The following is a 21,070-nucleotide window of genomic DNA, read 5'->3' as shown; positions in this document are numbered from 1 at the left end:
GATTGCAAATTAAAACCACATTCATGTATCACTACACACCTATCAAAGTGACTAAAAAGTGATAAAAACCAAATGCTGGTGATGATGTAGAGAAACTGGATCATTCATTGTTGGTAAGAATGTAAAGTGATACAGCCATTCTGCAAAATAGTCTGACAATCCCCTTTAAAACTAAAAATGGACTTACCATAGGTAATTCTATTCTTGCACCTCTGTCCCAGAGTAAAGAAAATGTGTTTTCACCGAGAAACTTGTACATGAATGTTCTTAGCAACTTTAACTCTTAATAGCCAAAAAGTTGAAACTACCCAATGTCCATCAGTGAGTGAATGAATGAACAAATTATGGTATATCTATACCATGGCATATTACTTAGCAGTAAAATAGAACAAACCATTGATTTATGCATCCAATACCTTGAGTGGACTGCAAGGAATAATACGAAGAAAAAACAGTCCATCTCAAATGGTTACGTACTGTATGATTCCAATATGTAAACTTTGTGAAATATAAAGATGGAGAACATATTAGTAGTTGATGAGTGTTAGGTATGGGAGTAGTGAATATGGCTGTGAAGTGTATAGTAATGGTACAATTGAGTATCTTGATTATGGTGGTGGTTACATAAAGTTATATGTATGATAGAATTGCATTAACACAGGTACATAATACATGCCTATATAACTGCTGGAATAAGTTTCCTGGCTTTGATAGTGTACTATAGTTATGCAAGATGATAAAATTGGGAGAGGCTGGATGAAGGGTCCATGAAAACTCTACATTTTACATTTCTGTGAATCTGTATTTCAAACTAAAATGTTTAAAAAAATTGCTTCAAAGTAACTCAGATTTTTCTACTTAAAGTTCTCAAATACCATGAAAGGAAGATACAGTCTATAGTGATACTCTCTTCTCCACCCACTCTTTTGTAACTGTAGATATTTCCATTCATCTTTTCATAGTTCACCTCACATCTTTGCCCAGCCTTGCCTATTTCTTGTTTTCCTTCACCTTCCCACTCTCTGACTCATATCTCAAAAGCTCAAGGAACTGATAAGCTAATGCCAAGATCCCTTTGAAGAGGGGAAGAAAATGAGGGGGCAGTAGCCTTTGGTCAGGATCCAAGAAGAGACAGGCAGAGCACATTCATATAAGAATACTTTTTGTTTTGGCATACCCATAAAGTAGGCGGTGTTGTTATGCCCAAGCTTACAGCAAGTTTAAGTAATTTTGCTGAAGGTCAGCAATGGTTAGGTGACATTGACAAATGTGTGAACTGACAGAATTTGGAGTTTTCCATAGTCTATGTTTTTAACCATCATAGTATACTGCCCGTCCACCATTATAATACACTGATGAACACTGCTGCAGACAGTATATATAAAAATGGAATGGCATATAACACTTAACTGACTGGAGGAAGTATGAGCAAGTAGATTTGCATTTTGGAAGATGAGTAGAGTTAGCCATTTTAAGATGAGTGAAATCATGGCATAGTCTATAAACCACAAGTAGTTCTCATGACTAGAACATGGCATGGGCAGAGATAATAGATATGGCTAGGTCAGAAATGGCCTTATCTGCCATACAACAGAATAGAATGTGGATTATATTTTGAAGTTAATGGGAACCATTGAAAGATTTATGTGGGCTTTGATGTGAAAGAAACTGTTAAAAAGGTTACTCTGCGTTGTAGAGAGTAGACTGGGTAAGGAATAGACTAAGGTGTAATGATAAATTAGGAAACTCTTGGAAAGTCAGAAATCAAGAGAAGAGAGCATGAGCTAAGGCAGAAACTAAAGGGATAGTTAGAAAGTTAGGAGGAGGTGGACTGGTAATTTGACAGTCATTTGTTTTTGGCAGAGTAGAAAAAGAGGCAAAGATAACTTCCAGCTTGCTCGCTTGGGTGGCTGATTGTGATCAATAACTGAAGTAGGAATAAAATCCTGTAGTAAAAAGAATGATGAAGTCAGGTTTATAAATTGTTTGAAGTAGCTTTGCTACATAAAGAGTGGAGTTGTCCAGATGTCTGTTGAATATACATAGATGTTTAAAAAAAAGGACTGCAAGGTTGATTGAAATTTGGGAATTGGCAACATATGGTAAAGCCTGGTAATGAGAAGAGAAGCAGGACCAGAGAATGAACCTTGACAAAATATTGACATTAGTGACGAGCCAAGGAAGAGAAAAGCCTGGGAAAAATAGTGAAGATTGATTGGAAGAACCCAGGAGAGAGTGCTGTTATAAATATGAAAGAGAAGAGAGATTTTTTTTTCAGTGTGTGAATTATAGAACACTATTTGGTGGAATATTATGAATACTATATAGTCAGTTAAGAATAATGTTTTTAAGAAAAAATAATGTTTTTAAGGATATTGAATGTGAGGAAAGACTCAGAATATTAAAATTAATATACTGATTAATATTACGGTAAAATCAGAACTATAGTAAAATTCCAATTTTGTAAAGATAAAATGTGTATGTATTTATACATATGAGAAGGAAGTTTGGAAGTGAATAACCTGAGACTTTGGGTGCTTCGGGTTGTCGACTTGTGAATGATTTATATTTTATAAGTTTTCTCCAGTGAACATATATTTTTATGAGAGGAAAAAAATACTTATGTGGATTCAGCCAACTATTTTCTAGTGGAAATATTAATTGCAAAGTTTACTCAAAAGGGTCCATTTGAATTGTGAACTAGGAAGTCAATGGTAACCTTGAAAATTTTCAGTCTTAGTGGGATTGGAAACCAGATTGTAGTAGGTTAGAAAGTAAATAGGAAAAAAAAGTAAATAGGAAGCAGGAAAATGAAGGTCATGAATATAAAAAAACTATGCATTCAACAAGCTGATAAAAAGACATTAGATAGGCAAGTTAGACACTGACAGTTTTGGGGTGCCTGGGTGGCTCAGTCGTTAAGCATCTGCCTTCAGCTCAGGGCGTGATCCCAGAGTCCTGGGATCGAGCCCCGCATCGGGCTCCTCCGCTGGGAGCCTGCTTCTTCCTCTCCCACTCCCTCTGCTTGTGTTCCCTCTTTTGCTGGCTGTCTCTCTGTCAAATAAATAAATAAAATCTTAAAAAAAAAAAAAAGACACTGACGGTTTTTTTAAGGAAAAAAGCTTACAGCATAGTTGTGTGCTGAAGAAAGAGAAAATGGATAGTTTGACAATCTGGTATTTTTTTTTTTGAAGGATATTAATAATTTCTAATAAGGACATAATTCCATGTTTATGATAAATTGTATTTAAAAATGATATCAGTTTGTGATTGAATATGATCATTTGCAGTATAGTAACAGGACATGCCCAAGTGTAGAGTTTGAGTTCAGATATTTAATATTGTGTCTGTGTATTTAGTATGTAAACAAATGTGTAGAAAAGATCGGCCCTTTTCAGAACAAAACTTTGATTTCGGATTTAGCTAACTTCCAAAGCAGTTTTAAAAACCTGATTACTTAAATGACTAATAAAAACATAGCTGGTCTCTCTTTTGAATAATTATGTTTGGGGTTTAATTCCTCCTTCTGTTCTCAATGAATGTATTGGTTATATTGATACGGGAAAATGCCAGGGTTTATCTAAGTTTATCAGCTAGAAATGATCAGTGTTTGCCAAACGAAATAAAGTGGCACCTGGATATTCCTAGGTAAGATGCTAATGTAGCCTTAGTGATTCTTTAAACTTAGTACATTAAATGATGAACAGGGAATCCTGCAAAACCTGGCAGCTATGTATGGAGGCAGGTCCAGCTCTTCAAGAGGAGGGAAGCCAAGAAACAAAGAGGAAGAGGTATGCTTCCCGCATGTTCGCTACCTCCGTCACATAGCCATTTTGAGTTTATTGCCTTCCTTTCTTGCATGGTTTAAATTCTTAACAATTATTTAAGGATTTTGTAGGTCTAGAGGGACCTGTTAATATAATTTGACTGACATGCTGTGTCATAATTTTGCCCCATAACTGATATTCAGTATTCTGAGTTCAATTTCTTTTCTTTTGATAAAATTAAAAATTTGTAATTATAATGTGTTTCTTTTCAGAAATAAGTTGATCTAAATTAAACACTTGAAAGCTAATATTACATTTCCATTAACCAGATTTTGAAACTTTTATTTCTTGTATTCAGATTAACACTTTTCTTTAAATTAAAAAAAATTTTAGCAGTAAAAACATTGATAGTTTTTTCTTTAAATTAAAATGCTGTATGCTTTTTTTCTCTCCTTGTAGGTATATCTGGCAAGACTGAGGCAAATAAGACTGCAGAATTTCAATGAGCGCCAACAGATTAGAGCCAAACTTCGTGGTGAAAAGGCAGGTTGAAAAATAATTTTTTAAAAAGTAATTGAATGACGTTATAATAGATTAAGATTAAAAATGCTATGCCACTGGAGCGCCTGGGTGGCTCAGTCAGTTAGGCATCTGCCTTTGGCTCTGGTCATGATCCCAGGGTCCTGGGATAGAGCCCCAAGTCAGGCTCCCATCTCAGCGGGGAGTCTGCTTCTCCCTCTCTGCACCCCCCTTTCCCCTGCTTGTGCTCGTGCGCACTCTCTCTCTCTCTCTCTCAAATAAATAAAATTTTTAAAAAAATAATGCTGTGCCATTAACACAACAACTGATGGAGTTAGAGTCAAAGATCAGAAAACTATACGTAGAAAGAAAATACATTTTAGATGTGGGATTTAAAATTGATAAGACCATTTTTTTCCAGAGGAATTCTGAGAGGAAAATATAAGTGGTACCCGTGATCATTCTATATCATTCTATTTTTGTCTTTTTTTCCATTCATTGTCCATAAGAGTTGGTAGTTGTGGATAGTTCACTTGCAGTGCAGGAGAGAAAATTAGCAGTGTTGAACAATTTACCATTTCATATTTTTAGGTGTTAGTTTCTTCAAATTGTCTTCCACAGAGCTCTGCACTGAATTCAAGGCTCTATCCTAAGTGTTTTGCTTATCTACTTACTTTGTAGAAAGAAGCTGATTATTCCGAAGGACAAGAAGGAAGTGAGGAGGCTGACGTGCGGCGTAAAAAAGTTGAAGCGTTTAAGGTATGGACTAGAAATACACAGTTGTCTTTGAGAAAATTGGAACCTGAGGTAGAAATCTTGCCTTAATTTTTCATTCCCCTTTATCCCTCACTGTTTGGTTTCTGAAAAATAGTGTCTTCCTCTCTTCGTATCCTGTATTTATGGAGAGTAATTTGATGAAATCATGACAGAAGTATATGAAACTATTGCACAAGTAATCTTAAAAAGAAAAAATAGTAACCTTGAAAATGAAAAATGTAATTGCCCATTTCTGTGAAGACAAATGAAGTCTGTATATAATAACCATAGTTTAAAATTTTTACATTTGTATTTCCGTTAGAATGTGCCTGTATTTATTTTTATTCAACAAATACTCATTGAGCAGCTGCTGTGTGTTGAGCCCTGGTTTCAGTGCCAGGGATATAGAGTGAGCTTTTATTTTTACTGGAGAAATTCTCCCCCACCCCCACAACTCCTCTTTTTTGGCTAATAAGTAAATCGTTTTAGAGACCTAAAACAAAACCAAACAAAAAAAAACAACCTATGCCCTTCTTTCTGTAACTAATTTTGTTGATTGTTTTTATTTTCAGGCCCAAGCAAGTGCACGTGCTGCTGTACTAAAAGAACAATTAGAACGAAAGAGAAAGGAAGCATATGAGAGAGAAAAGAAAGTCTGGGAAGAGCATGTAAGATTTAGCTCATAATTCTTTTTTTTTTTTTAATAATTTTATATTATCTTATGTTAGTCACCATACAGTATTCTTGATCCTGGTCATGTTAATGTTCCTATATCTCTTACTGGCTAGTATGTCACCATTATAATTTTGTAATTCTTTTCTTTTCCATTTGTTATTCTCATTCATTCTCCCTCTCTCATCCCCTCCCCCAGCTCTCCCTCTCTGTCACCCTATGTTCCGTATTTAAGGATGATCAATATGGAAGTTATTTTGGGGTTTGATTTGGGGTGAAAGCCTAATTTACTTACTCTAAAATGAGTAAGTTTTAAAATAATAAGTTGTTATTATTGCCAAATACCTAATCAAAGTCCAGCATCACTTAGTGGCTATGCTTTCTTTCTGCCACTGATTTATAAAGCTACCTTTATATATTAATATAAATACCTATATAATTAATATGAATTAATATTAATATGAATTAATATTAATATGAATTATTAATATAAATATTAATATAAATACCTATATATTAAATTCTTATACAGACTAGAGAATGACTCTATAATATACATGCATCAAGCTCTCTTCTGCTCCATTACTCCGTCTGTTCTGTCACTACCTCATTATATTAGTAACTGTGGGTTTAGAATATATTTAAATTTCTGATAGAGTTTTTCCCTCATTTCCTTTTTACTCTTCTTTTTACATTGTTTTCTTTAGTTGCTTGCTCTCTTTTTCTTTACCAGATACATTCCTGGGTAATTTTTATTTATTTTTTTCTTTTTATATTCTGTTGGGGAGAGTGCCTGGGTGGTTCAGTCAGTTAAGCATCTGACTAGATTTCAGCTCAGATCATGGTCTCAGGGTCATAAGATCAAGCCCTGTGTTGGGCTCCTCACTCAGTGGGGAGTCTGCTTCTCTTTCTCTCCTTTTCTCCCCTCACTCTCTCCCTCTGCCTCTCAAATAAATAAATAAATCTTTTTTAAAAACTTTGTCAGAATTTTTATCAGTATTACCTTAAACCTACAAATTAATTTATTCAGGAGCATTTTAAGTATCTACATTCATTCATTATTTCTTTTATATCTCTTACACAATTTTGATCATTTTAAGGTCATACTTGTTATATTTCTTGTAAAGGTTATTTGCTGGTAGTACCTAATTCTATTTCCTAGGCCAACATTAAACAATAATAGGGATAATATTTTTTTCCTGTTTCTAATGGAAATACTTGAGTCATTTCTCTGTTATGTATGGTAAAATAATAAGGAATATGGTATCTCTGTGATTTATAATCTTTTTTATCAGAGACAAGTGTTGGAGTTTGATCAGATGTCTTGTGTGTTTCTGCTTAATTCACCAATTGAAGTAACATATAGGGAGATTCTCTTCTTACCAGATTCCTAATGAAAAAGAACCACTTAGCTATAAGAAAGTGAAAGAGACAACTCCAAAAGTTAGAATCTAAGTCTAAGGCTTGTTTGATCATTCCTTTTTGCTTTCTGTTCACAGTAATTTTAGGTAATGTTTTGTTCTGATTTGTTCATCCTCATTTAGTTACATTTTTCTCTTAAGTTTTAAAAGTCCAGCAGTAGAGAAATCTCATCTAATTCCCCCTTTTTCTTTCCTGACATAACATGGACAAGGTTTGAGTGTGGAACAGTAACTGTGGTAATGTATTTCATCTTCTCCAAGAGTGTCTAGTAATCATCTCCTGGCCCATTGACCAAAATTTACCTGTCTTTAGATTGGTATGCTTTTTAAATGTTTTAAACCCAGTGTTCCTCAATTCCCTTCCCCCCCCTCACTTCAGATGTAGTAGCATGAGTAGGGCAAGAGTATGAGACAATTACAGTGCTAACTCACCAGCTCCTCCTCAAGAGAAAGTTTTAGCAACCAAATTTGTCAGAAGTAGAAATAATTCATCTTCATAGTCAGAGCCAATGATTTCTTTTACTACCTAAGTCCCTTTAGGCTTACCTTAATCTGGAAAATAGTATGAGCCTACGTTTGGTGGCATATATATATAGCAATTAGGAACAATCTGCTTTTGTTCTTTTGGATTTGTTGAAGATTCAACACAAGAAACAGGGACATTTCATCCTGTGCTGATTTGCACAGTGGGGCAGAAATTATATCAAGATGAATCCATATGAAACTCCCTGTGTATTCTTTTTGAATCAGCTTTCCTCTTGATAAGCCTGCTGTTATCATCCTTGTGTTCAGCTGTAATACCGCAGTTGCAAATTTTAAGGACCATTAATTGCCCTTACAGTTTTTAGTTTAGTCTTTAATAATCCATTCCAGCAGTCTACATAGCACATGAAGGTGATTGGGGTAGTAATATATCCATTAACTATGATAAGCTTCTGCTTAGTGCGAATCAGCCTTATTTTTAAAATATGATCTATTATGCACAATTAGATGGGGCATCCAAGTATTTGATAATAGCAGTCTGCATGGCTTTGATTATGTGAAACCCTTTATTCTTAGAGATGGGACAGCTACTCCATATACTCTGCTATCGGTATGTATGCGTGCATAGGCCCATCTTGGCAGCAGGCCTATATAGCCACCTGCCACTCTGTGCCAACTATATATACACCTTATGATTTCCCCAGGGAAAAGTGAATGGCTGTGTCTTTAGTCGATGTTGTGATCAGCATGTGGGATACTAGAGTAGCACATTTATCAATGGGAAATGTTTCCTTTTCTCCCAGTCATGTAGGGACTGCCATTTTAGTGATTCAGAATGTTATGCTTCCAACAGCTCAAGTTAATATAGCTCAGAGAACACAAAGCATGAGCTGTATAATTATGTTTCTTTCCTGAAATCTGCTTTTGGTGGACCGAAACAGCCCACAAACACCTTTAAATGTAGTCTTAAGTACATCTTGTATAATGGTTTTCGAAAGCACAGTTCCTCAAACAGGCTTTCTTTATATAGCTTATTTCTTATTGTTCTACCCATTCAACAAGATCATAACCACTGTCCAAGAGTCAGTATAAACATATGGTTGATCAGTATCAGTGTATAAAATCTATTGAGTTGACTGTTCCATTTATTTCTTTTCCCTTTTTTTTTCTTTAAAGATTTTATTTATTTGAGAGAAAGAAAGCTTGAGCATGAGTGGGGGTGGGCAGAGGGAGAGGGAGGAGAAGCAGATTCCCTGCTGAGCAGGGAGCCCGACGTGGGTTTCAATCCCAGGACCCCAAGATTATGACCTGAGCTGAAGGCAGATGCTTAACCAACTGAGCCACCCAGGCTTTGCATTCTTATTCTCATTGATGCTTGACACTTCCATTGACATCCTTCAGTTATAGTTCTACAGTTCTAAGTGGAGCTGTTTTACCGTATTTTTCATCTAAATTATCAAGCAGGGTACCCAGTCTGCATATTTCTTAGCATCAATTCAGGCAACATATCTGTGGAAGTCTATTCTTCGGTTAGGTCAGAGACTATATTTTGAATATGATGTGTTCCTCCTGCTTTGCATTTCACTCTTTGTTGTGTATTTTATTTCTATTGTTGTCTCGTTCTTTTGACCTGCCATATAGGCCTATAAGGCTTCTGGTGGAAGCCCCATCTTTGACTATCTCAGAATGTTCTTATCCTTAATCTTGCCACATAATCTCATCCACTTAAATAGACACATCATGAGATCAATTTGGAATCATGCTCTCTCTTCCAAGTGTCCCTAGATATTTACAGTGTTTCAGAGAGGTCTGCAAGATATGTTTATTTGACATTTAAAATTTTCAAGAATATCAAAGAGAATCAGGATTCCCCTTAGCTGAGGGGCCCTATTTCAAAGCTTCTCCTCTAATGATCTTCCTAGCATTAAGCTAACTTTCCCTAAGCAACAGGAGCGGAAGTTTCACAGGTGGTGGTGGTAATGGTAGAGGAGGCAGAAGGAGAGGAGCAGGGGAGCACCTCTGGAAGCATGTTAGGTTTTATATGTCAACAAGTACATTTTATAAATTATGTCTGACGTTGATTCAGCTCTGAGCAGGTACTATACATTCTCGTATAATACTTTTATTACTAGGCAGCTGTATAATAGTACAGTTCCGTTTCCTTATATAATCAGTTGGAGCCAGGCTTCTCCTTCCAGAAGACTGCACTAGATAGACCTCATCCATCCATCCAACGCACTTTCAAGAGCATCCATATAGTTAAAATACAGTCCAAGAACTACCCCCCCCCAAAGTCTTTGCTTTCTAAGCCATTTAAACCAGTATAAAGGTTTTTTTCTCTGTATATATTTTCTCTGTTAATGGTAGATCTGTCTTAGATAGTTCTGAAGTGTGCACAAATGACAGCTTTTATGACTATATTATTGATAAAGAATACTGGTTTCTAGTATGGGACAACTTTGTATTTCAAGTTCTCTCAGAAGTATTTTTATGGTGGCAGCATTAAACTGTGGCAGTCTGCCTGACTTCTCAAGTCCAACAAACAGGCAAGCAACCCATTTTCATTTGGGGGAATTATTGTGTGCTCTTTTGGTAAGTCTGTCAAACGAGGCATTCTGGCTTCTTCTAGCTAAAGGATAGGTCATCTAAAGTAGACCAATTGAATCATCTCCCAGGGCTTCAAGCTTGAGCAGAATATCACAGGATTTGAAGTTTATTTAATCTAGTAAAGGAACATGATGAAACAATGAATTAGTTTTGCTACCTAGATTCATCTCCTGTTCTTTTTGGACTGTTCTTTTTGGAGGGCTTCCCTTTACTTTTATAATCTTACTTACAGTTCTTTTCTCTCTTCTTCTTTCCCCTTCCACCCCTCCTCCTTTCCTCCAGAGTTAGTTTCTTTCTTTCTTTTTTTTTTAAGATTTTATTTATTCATTTGACAGAGAGAGAGAGACAGTCAGTGAGAGAGGGAACACAAGCAGGGGGAGTGGGAGAGGGAGAAGCAGGCTCCCAGCGGAGGAGTCTGATGTGGGGCTCGATCCCAGGACTCCGGGATCACGCCCTGAGCCGAAGGCAGACGCTTAACGACTGAGCCACCCAGGCACCCCCAGAGTTAGTTTCTGTTGCTTTCAACCAAAGGACCCTGATTTACCTTGTAAAATGCTTAGCATGGTATCTGGTGAATAGTAACACAAATAAATTCATTGGGAATTCTGTGGCTCATAACATTTCAGAGTTCTAATAGAGGAGTGTTCAAACATTGGTTTACTAACTGCGTTCTTGTGAGAAAAAAAATGAGTTTAAGAATCAGAATACTTGATTTTTAATCTCAGCTCTGCCAGTTAATTTGCCGGTTTGGAAAACTGACTTAATGTTTGTGGGCCTTTATTTCCTCATCTCCTAGATGAAAGGCTTGATCTCTAATACTGTTCTTTATAAGTTACATAGAAAAACAGTCTTCATAATTTAAGTACTTAAATCCAGTTTAATCAATAGAAAATGGTTTAAAGTTATTTTATCAAGTATTAATTTCAAAAGAAGATTTGATTTGACATAATATAGATAAGTATGGTGTCTTCTTATGTCTATATTTACTTACCGTTACTGTAACTCAGGAGTGGTTAACATTATTCAGAGTTAGAGATAGCATTATTAACTTCCTGAAATGTTAATTTAGTTTGATGGTATATATGTTGATGAATTTTTCTTCAGTAAGACCACATCTTTCTTTTTTTAATTTAAAAAATTTTTTATTATGTTCAGTTAGCCAACATATAGTACATCATTAGTTTTTGATGTGTTCAAGGATTCATCAGTTGTGCATAAAACCCAGTGCTCAACACGTGCCCTCCTTGATGCCCATCACCCTGTGTGCCCCATCCCCCCACCCCCCTCCCTTCTGTAACCCTCAGTTTGTTTCCTGGAATCCAGAGTCTCTCATGGCTTGTCTCCCTCTCTGATTTCTTCCCATTCAGTTTTCCCTCTCTTGCCCTGGGGCCCTCTGTGCTATTCCTTATTCCACATATGAGTGAAATCATATGATAGTTGTCTTTCTCTGCTTGACTTATTTCACCCTCCAGTTCCATCCATGTCAATTCAAATGGTAAGTATTCATCCTTTCTGATGGCTGAGTAATAGTCCATTGTATATATGAACCACATCTTCTTTATCCATTCATCTGTTGAAGGACATCTTGTCTCCCTCCACAGTTTGGCTGTTATGGACATGGCTGCTATGAACACTGGAATGCAGATGCCCCTTCTTTTCACTATATCTGTATCTTTAGGATAAATACCTAGTAGTTCAATTGCTGTGTTGTAGGGTAGCTCTATTTTTAACGTCTTGAGGAACCTCCATACTGTTTTCCAGAGTGGCTGTACCAGCTTGCATTCCCACCAACAGTGTAAGAGGGTTCCCCTTTCTCCACATCCTCGCCAGCATTTGTTGTTTCCTGTCTTGTCAATTTTTGCCATTCTCACTGGTGTAAGGTGGTATCTCAATGTGGTTTTGATTTGTTATTTCACTGATGGCTGGTGATGTTGACTATTTTTTCATGTGTCTGTTAGCCATTTGTATGTCTTCTTGGAGAGATGTCTATTCATGTCTTCTGACCATTTCTTGACTGGATTATTTGTTTTTTGGGTGTTGAGTTTGAGAAGTTCTTTATAGATCTTGGATACCAGCCCTTTAAGGACCACATGTCTTTCATTGGGTTATCAAAAGTATCTTTGATCTAACAAATGGTAAAAATCACTGCCTTAATTATTCTTATTCTTTGGCACGTAAAAACCCATTTTATAAAATTTTCTCTTTGACATATTTCAGTGTAAAAATTGTAGTACAACATAGGATTTTAATATGAAGAAAAATTTCATGTGTGGTGAGAGAGTTTTTTTCCCCCCAAATAATGTAGTATTGCCTTTCTCAGTTGGCATATATACTCGTATTCTGAGCGAAATGTAAGGCAGATTGCTTCTTAATAGTGGCAGTGCATTTAATAATTAAAATTAAATGAAAAACAGAATTAGAGAAATTATGTGTTGATTTGCTGAGAGACCATTTTGAGTATGAGGAATTCCTTTTTCATTGTGTTTATCTCTTGTCTATGTCATTTTGTTTCTTTGTCCTATTCTTCAGATCTGCCAAAAAGTTCTATCAGGCTTCCTTCAGGGTGGAGAAATACTTCCCCTTTCTGGCCACCTTGGAGTGTTCTTATTCATGAACATTGCTATAAATACATTATAGCAATACTAGTTCATAAAAATGATTCAGAAAAATACTTTTGTATTTTTGGTTCTTCAAAGACAAGGTTTTGAGAGGTTAAATGTGAATTTGATAAAATTTAACCATGTTGTTTCTTTAAGCTATATAAAATTATGTGTGAAATTAATTGCTCTATATTCAAAATGTGGAATCAGGCCATTTAATATTTTCCTAGAATATATAAAATCTTTAAATCATTCAGCACTTAGAGGTGAAATAGTGTTTGCATTTATGCTTCAAGAATAGGTAAACTGATAGTGTCATGTGTTTATAAATGTAGCCTCACTATTTGGTGAAATTTTGCCTTTTGTCATTTGGTGGCACTGCTGATTAATTTTTCAGCAAATTTAAACGGACACAATTAACAGCTAAAATAGAAGCAATTTTACAGTGATAATTAAAAACCTTTTGTGGTAGTATAAGTAATATAGAAAAGTCTTGAATTTATGAATTTAGTGAGAAAATAGCTGGGAAAAATAGCTCCTAAAGCAGTTTATTTTTTTTAGCTTGACTAATGAAACTTTTAGTTCGGGATTTTATTTCTGTTGCAATTTTTTTTTAACTTTGGATTTTGAAAAACTGTGCTTAGAATGATGTAACGAGGTGATCAATTTTAACAAAATTGTGGGTTTTTTTGCGGCTTTAAAGTTTTTATTTTCTGTGAAAATTTGTTTTGTTTTCTTAGTTTTATTTTTTTGTTTTTTTGTCATATTGGATGAACTTTCTGAATTAAGAACTCAGTCTAGTGTTTTCTCTTTTGACAATTTAAAGATAAGTTATTATTTTCTATCTCAAGATCTGTTTAACATTGAATAGCCTTAACTTTGAGGTTATGAATAAGATATCCATGATGTTTACATAGAAGGCCCTGCTCCTGTTGTACTAATCAGTTAGTGGCGTTTGTTACCTGGGCTTATAATGATGTTCCAACACCTCAGTAGTTACTCTGAATTACCTTTATATTTTTGTTAACTGACGTAGTTTTGTTATTAAGTAATTGGAACACTTAGTAGGGTAGTCTGTTTGTTCTTTGGTTTAGATTTCATTATGTCTGACTTTCTCTGTATGTTTATTATTTTAGGTTCTTAGGATCTGTTTAGTTGACCCAGGGGAGAGACTAGTATATGTTTGATTTTGGAATATAAGGATTTACTGAAGGCTGCTGAAGGTCATTATTATCAAGGTGCCATTAACTTTGTCTTACACATTGAACCAGATTATTTTAGGTAATAGACTATATGCCAGTCATCAGCCATATATAATGGCAGCCAGACAGATTTTGATACAATACAAAGCAAGTTCTTAATAGTAGTAAGTGACATTTTCTTCATTAAAGATATCTTCTCTTGATTAAAAGAGAAGATGTGCTTCTATAGATTCAAAGATGAATAGTATGAAGAGAATTTAGTAGAGATTTTCCACGTTTTAGCATAATCCCTACTGTACTGAATTTGATTATCTTTGGTCTCCTACTCAGTTTAACTCATAGCACTTTATCAGTAAACAAATTTTTGTCTCTGTTACTTTAGATTTCTCTTAAGGTTGAGATTAATATAAAAATATTTCTATTTCATTACTTTACAATTTAATAATACAAGGTCAAGATAAAGGATTTTCAATTCCCTTATGTGACTTTTGCCATTCTTTAACTAAAGATAAATCTGCTAAGTATTCCCTAAAGGTTTTTAAATTTTTTCTTAGGCTGTATGTCTGCAGTTTCAGAGAGTTATGCTAGTGGTTTGTTTAAATTGTGTATGAGTTATGTGTGTATGTGTATAAGCATTAAAAGGAAGTATAAAAAATGAAATATAATAAGTTGAAGCATTCAGGTATAGGTGACTTTTTTCTTTTTTTTCTTTTTTTTTTTTTTAAATGATTTTTTATTATATTATGTTAGTCACCATACAGTACATCCCCGGTTTCCGATGTAAGGCTCGATGATTCATTAGTTGTGTATAACACCCAGTGCACCATGCAATACGTGCCCTCCTTACTACCCATCACCGGTCTATCCCATTCCCCCACCCCCCTCCCCTCTGAAGTCCTCAGTTTGTTTCTCATAGTCCATAGTCTCTCATGTTTCATTCCCCCTTCTGATTACCCCCCCTTTCTTTATCCCTTTCTTCCCCTACCGATCATCCTAGTTCTTATGTTCCATAGATGAGAGAAATCATATGATAGTTGTCTTTCTCTGCTTGACTTATTTCACTTAGCATTATCTCCTCCAGTGCTGTCCATGTTGTAGCAAATGTTGAGAACTCGTTCTTTCTGATAGCTGAGTAATATTCCATTGTATATATGGACCACAACTTCTTAATCCAGTCATCTGTTGAAGGGCATCTCGGCTCCTTCCACAATTTAGCTATTGTGGACGTTGCTGCTATGAACATTGGGGTGCATATGGCCCTTCTCTTCACTACGTCTGTATCTTTGGGGTAAATACCCAGTAGTGCAATGGCTGGATCATAGGGTAGCTCAATTTTTAACTTTTTAAGGGACCTCCACACTGTTTTCCAGAGTGGCTGTACCAACTTGCATTCCCACCAACAATGTAGGAGGGATCCCCTTTCTCCACATCCTCTCCAACAATTGTTGTTTCTTGCCTTGTCTATTTTTGCCATTCTAACTGGCGTAAGGTGGTATCTCAGTGTGGTTTTGATTTGAATTTCCTTGATGGCTAATGATTTTGAACATTTTTTCATGTGTCTGTTAGCCATTTGTATGTCTTCATTGGAAAAGTGTCTGTTCATATCTTCTGCCCATTTTTTGATTTGTTTATTTGTTTCTCGTGTATTGAGTTTGAGAAGTTCTTTGTAGATCTTGGATACCAGTCCTTTATCTGTAGTGTCATTTGCAAATATATTCTCCCATTCCGTGGGCTGCCTCTTAGTTTTTCTGACTGTTTCCTTGGCTGTGCAGAAACTTTTAATCTTGATGAAGTCCCATAAATTCATTTTATCTTTTGTTTCTCTTGCCTTTGGGGATGTGTCATGAAAAAGGTTACTTTGGCCGATGTCGTAGAGGTTGTTGCCTATGTTCTCCTCTAGAATTTTGATGGATTCCTGTCTCACATCGAGGTCTTTCATCCATTTGGAGTTTATTTTTGTGTATGGTGTGAGATAGTGGTCAAGTTTCATTCTCTTGCATGTAGCAGTCCAATTTTCCCAGCACCGTTTATTGAAGAGACTGTCTTTTTCCCACCGGATGTTTTTTCCTGCTTTATCAAATATTAGTTGCCCAAAGAGCCGAGGGTCCATTTCTGGGCTCTCTATTCTGTTCCATTGGTCTATGTGTCTGTTTTTGTGCCAGTACCATGCTGTCTTTGTGATCACAGCTTTGTAGTACAGCTCGAAATCCGGCATTGTGATGCCCCCAGCTTTGTTTTTCTTTTCAACAGTTCCTTGGAGATTCGGGGCCTTTTCTGTTTCCATACAAATTTAAGGACTGTTTGTTCCAGTTCTTTGAAAAATGTCCTTGGTATTTTGATCGGGATAGCATTGAAAGTGTAGATTGCTCTGGGTAGCATGGACATTTTAACTATGTTAATTCTTCCGATCCATGAGCATGGAATATCTTTCCATCTTTTTATGTCTTCCTCAATGTCTTTTAAGAGTGATTTATAGTTTCTAGAATATAGGTCCTTTACGTCTCTGGTTAAGTTAATTCCAAGGTAACGTATGGTTTTTGGTGCTATTGTAAATGGGATGGATTCCCTAATTTCTCTTTCTTCGGTCTCGTTATTCGTGTACAGAAATGCAACTGATTTCTGAGCATTTATTTTGTATCCTGCCACGTTACTGAATTGCTCTATAACTTCTAATAGTTTGGGAGTGGCTTCTTTTGGGTTTTCCATATAGAGTATCATGTCATCTGCAAAGAGAGACATTTTGACTTCTTCTTTGCCTATTTGAATACCTTTGATCCCTTTTTGTCGTCTGATTGCTGTTGCAAGGACTTCTAGTACTATGTTGAATAATAGTGGCGAGAGTGGGCATCCTTGTCGAGTTCCTGATCTTAAGGGAAAGGCTTCCAGCTTTTCCCCATTGAGAATAATATTTGCAGTAGGCTTTTCATAGATGGCTTTTATGAGATTGAGAAATGTACCTTCTGTTCCTACACTCTGAAGGGTTTTAATCAGGAAAGGATGCTGTATTTTGTCAAATGCTTTTTCGGCATCAATTGAGAGGATCATATGGTTCCTGAGTCTTTTCTTGTTGATATGATGTATCACGCTGATTGATTTGCGAATATTGAACCACGCTTGCATCCCAGGTATGAATCCCACTTGATCGTGATGGATAATCCTTTTAATGTACTGTTGGATTCTGTTAGCAAGTATCTTGTTGAGGATTTTGGCGTCCATATTCATTAGGGAAATCGGTCTGTAATTCTCCTTTTTGATGGGGTCTTTGCCTGGTTTGGGGATCAAGGTAATATTGGCCTCATAGAATGAGTTTGGTAGCTTTCCTTCTGTTTCTATTTTTTGAAATAGCTTTAGGAGAATAGGTATTATTTCTTCTTTGAATGTTTGGTAGAATTCCCCAGGAAAACCGTCCGGGCCTGGAGTTTTGTTATTTGGAAGGTTGTTTATCACTGACTCAATTTCTTCATAAGTAATTGGCCTGTTTAAGGAATCAATTTCTTCCGGTTTCAATCTTGGTAGTTTATAGGTTTCCAGGAAGGATTCCATCTCTTCCAGATTGCTTAGTTTATTGGCATATAGCTGTTGATAAAAATTTCTAATAATCCTTCCAATTTCAATGGTGCTCGTCGTGACCTCTCCTTTTTCATTCATAATTTTAATAATCTGGGTCCTTTCTCTTTTCTTTTGGATAAGTCTTGCCAGTGGTCTGTCAATTTTATTGATTCTCTCAAAGAACCAGCTTCTAGTCCTGTTGATCTGCTCTACTGTACTTCTGGTTTCTGCTTGATTGATTTCAGCTCTAATTTTGGTCAACTGCTTCCTCATGCGTGGATTAGGCCTGTCCCTCTGTTGCTGTTCCAGCTTCTTGAGGTGAGAATATAAAAACTGCATTTTAGATTTTTCTATTCTTTTGAGTGAGGCTTGGATGGCTATGTATTTCCCCGTTAGGACTGCCTTTGCAGTATCCCAGAGGTTTTGGACTGTTGTATTTTCATTCTCATTGGTCTCCATAAATTGTTTAATTTGATTTTTGATTTCCTGGTTTATCGAGTCATTCCTGAGCAGGATGGTTCTTAGTCTCCAAGTGTTTGAGTTTCTTCCAAATTTTTCCTTGTGGTTGAGTTCCAATTTCAGAGCGTTGTGGTCTGAGAATGTGCAGGGGATAATTTCAATCTTTTGGTATCGGTTGAGACCTGTTTTGTGTCCCAGAACATGGTCTATTCTTGAGAATGTTCCATGGGCATTAGAATAGAATGAGTATTCTTTGGTTCTGGGGTGTAGTGTTCTATATATATCTATGAGGTCCAACTCGTCGAGTATGGCATTCAAAGCCTTTGATTCTTTGCTTAGTTTTTGCCAGGGTGTTCTGTCTATTTCTGATAGTGGAGTGTTGAGGTCCCCTACTATTAATGTATTTTTATTTATATGTCTCTTTATTCTGGTTAAGAGTTGGCTTGTGTATCTTGCTGCTCCCCTGTTGGGGGCATATATATTTATAATTGTCATATCCACTTGTTGAATACTTCCCTTAAGAATAATATAGTGCCCTTCTGCATCTCTAACTATAGTCTGTAGTTTAAAATCCAATTTATCTGATATGAGAATTGCTACCCCAGCTTTCTTTTGAGGTCCATTTGCGTGAAAGATGGTACTCCATCCCCTTACTCTCAGTCTGAATGCATCTTTGGGTTTGAAATGAGTCTCTTGTAGACAGCAAATGGATGGGTCATTTCTTTTTATCCAATCTGCAACCCTGTGGCGTTTTATGGGATGGTTCAAACCATTTACATCAAGACTGATTACTGAGAGATATGATTTTAATGTTGCCATGTTGCCAGTAAAGTCTTTTTTGTATTGGCTGTGACTTTCTGTTCTGTATCACTCTTGGGGCCTTTTTACTTTTATAGAACCCCCCGTAATATCTCCTGTAGGGCTGGTTTCGTGGTTACAAAATTGGTTAGTGACTGGCGATTCTGAAATGTCTTTATTTCTCCATCAATTCTGAATGACAGCCTTGCTGGATAAAGGATCCTTGGCTGCATGTTTTTCTCTGAAAGAGCTTTAAATATGCTCCCCCAACCCTTTCTCTCATTCCAGGTCTGTGTAGACAGGTCTGACGTAATTCTGATGCTTTTGCCTTGGTACGTGAGAAATTTCTTTGCCCTGGCCACTTTCAATACTGTATCCTTGCATCTAATATTTGCGAAATGCACTATGACGTGACGTGGCGTAGGTTTGTCATGGTTGAGCTTGGGAGGGGTCCTCTCTGCCTCTTGGACACAAATGTTTGTTTCCCTTGCTAGATTAGGGAAGTTTTCAGCTACAATTTGTTCAAATATCTCTTCTAGACCTCTGTTTTTCTCCACCCCCTCGGGGATGCCGATGATTCTAACATTGGATCGTTTCATTGAGTCAGTAATCTCCCGTAACCTACATTCGTGGGCTTGGATTTTTTTAAGAGCAGCTTCTATTTTGTTTTTTTCCTCTATTAACCCATCCTCCAATTCACTAACCCGTTCCTCTGCTTCTGCGACCCTGGCCGTCAGAGCCTCTAGTTTTGCCTGCATTTGGCTCATAGAATTTTTAATTTCTGTCAGGTTCGCTCTCATTTCTGTCCTTAGGGATTCTATATTCTCAGTAACCTTTTCGTTAATAGTTTTTTCAATTCTACTCATCATTTTGACCATCGTTACTCTGAATTCCATTTCTGATAATTTGGTTACATCCATATCCATTATTTCTGTGGCAGAGGCCACAGAATCACTGTCTTTTCTTTGCTGGGGGGGGCTTCTCCTTCTTGTCATTCTGATGAAGAGAGGTTGCGGGGTTTCCAGAGCCCAAATTATTGACTGGGTCCCAGGCCGTGCCCCTTGTTTTATAGGGATCTTAGGGATGTGGGCTTCTTCTTTAAAGATTTTATTTATTTATTTATGTGGCAGCCAACCAGCGAGAGAGGGAACAGAAGCAGGGGAGTGGGAGAGGAAGAAGCAGGCTCCCAGCGGAGGAGCCCGATGAGGGACTCCTTTCCGGAACGCCGGGATCACGCCCTAAGCCGAAGGCAGGCGCTCAATGACTGCGCCACCCCGGCACCCGGGTTGTGGGCTTCTTGATTTTTCAGGCTGCCTTCTGTGTTCTGGGGGAGGGGCCTGCCGTGCCGATACTCAGGCAGCCATGTTTGGGTAGAGTCTCGGCGTCTCCTGCGAGGGGGGATGGGGATGGGCACGCTGTGAGCCGGTATTTCCAGGCTTTTGTTCTCTGGCGGCTTTCCCTGGCGGTTTGCTGTGCCTCTTCTGAGAGTCAGAGCAGCAGCGGCCGAATTTCAGCCTCTGTCACAGAACAGAGGGATTGCGGCCCGTTCTCTACTAATGTTCTGGCCACTTTAACTCTGTTTCTGTTGGTGCTGCTCAACCCTGCAGCGTCCCGGGATGTGCGCCCCACACCCGGCGTCCCAGCCCTCACTTCCAGGGCCGGCGCGTCTCTGTCCTTTGTGTTTCTAATGCCGCCAGCCGCCAGCCGCCCCGCGCCCGCTCCCGGATCTCCCGGTCTCAGTCTGGATCCAGTGAGCGCACCAGGATTCCGGTGTTCCGCGAGATGCCTGGTGGCGACCGCACCCGGCTCACGGTCTCAGTCTGCTGTTTTGCGGGTGCCGTCCGCGAGCCCCGCCCGCTCTCCCGTGCAAGTGGCTACCGCTTCCCGGCACCTGAACACAGCGGCTCCCTCCCCCTTCCGTTTATCTTCCGATATCTGTGCACAGTTTCATGGCTCCCCGCTTCGTACCTCAATACTCAGCGCCGGAGACGTTCATTTGTAGAGATCCAGATGCGTCTTCCTGCGTCTCAGGCTGGTTCCGTGGTTGTTTAGGCTGGTCTGGTACCTATCCAGCTCGACTCGGAGGACTGGCTGAAAACGGTGTCTCCTACTCCTCCGCCATCTTAACTCCCTCCTAGGTGACTTTTTTCTTTCAAGAGTTTCCTTAAGGTTCCTATTATAAGCATCTGCCCAGTTATTTTGGAAATGACTTTGAGATCATCTTCAGAAGCATAAAT

At 37.6% G+C, this 21,070-nt stretch overlaps 1 protein-coding gene across 8 annotated transcripts in view; it reads left to right on the top strand.

Annotated features, from left to right (window-relative positions):
* The window catches only part of NEK1 (NIMA related kinase 1), a 220,702-nt gene that overhangs the window by 115,133 nt on the left and 84,499 nt on the right, over positions 1-21,070 (top strand). For 7 of the 8 annotated variants that reach the window (XR_006779863.2, XM_087866581.1, XM_087866579.1 and 4 more), the window contains 4 exons: positions 3,708-3,791; positions 4,227-4,310; positions 4,968-5,045; positions 5,615-5,710. Coding sequence is in view for 7 of the 8 variants with exons in the window: in XM_087866581.1 (XP_087722707.1) it covers positions 3,708-3,791; positions 4,227-4,310; positions 4,968-5,045; positions 5,615-5,710 (342 nt within the window). In the remaining variant the exon portion in view is untranslated. The remainder of the gene's footprint in view (positions 1-3,707; positions 3,792-4,226; positions 4,311-4,967; positions 5,046-5,614; positions 5,711-21,070) is intronic. The other variant, XM_087866582.1, reaches the window with a different exon arrangement.

Source organism: Ursus americanus, chromosome 13 (genome assembly GCF_024610735.1).
Source record: "Ursus americanus isolate L20-20 chromosome 13, mUrsAme1.1.p, whole genome shotgun sequence".
Lineage (NCBI taxonomy): Eukaryota > Metazoa > Chordata > Mammalia > Carnivora > Ursidae > Ursus > Ursus americanus.
Note: the sequence above shows the minus strand (reverse complement) of the source record. Positions and strands in the feature narration are given on the sequence as shown.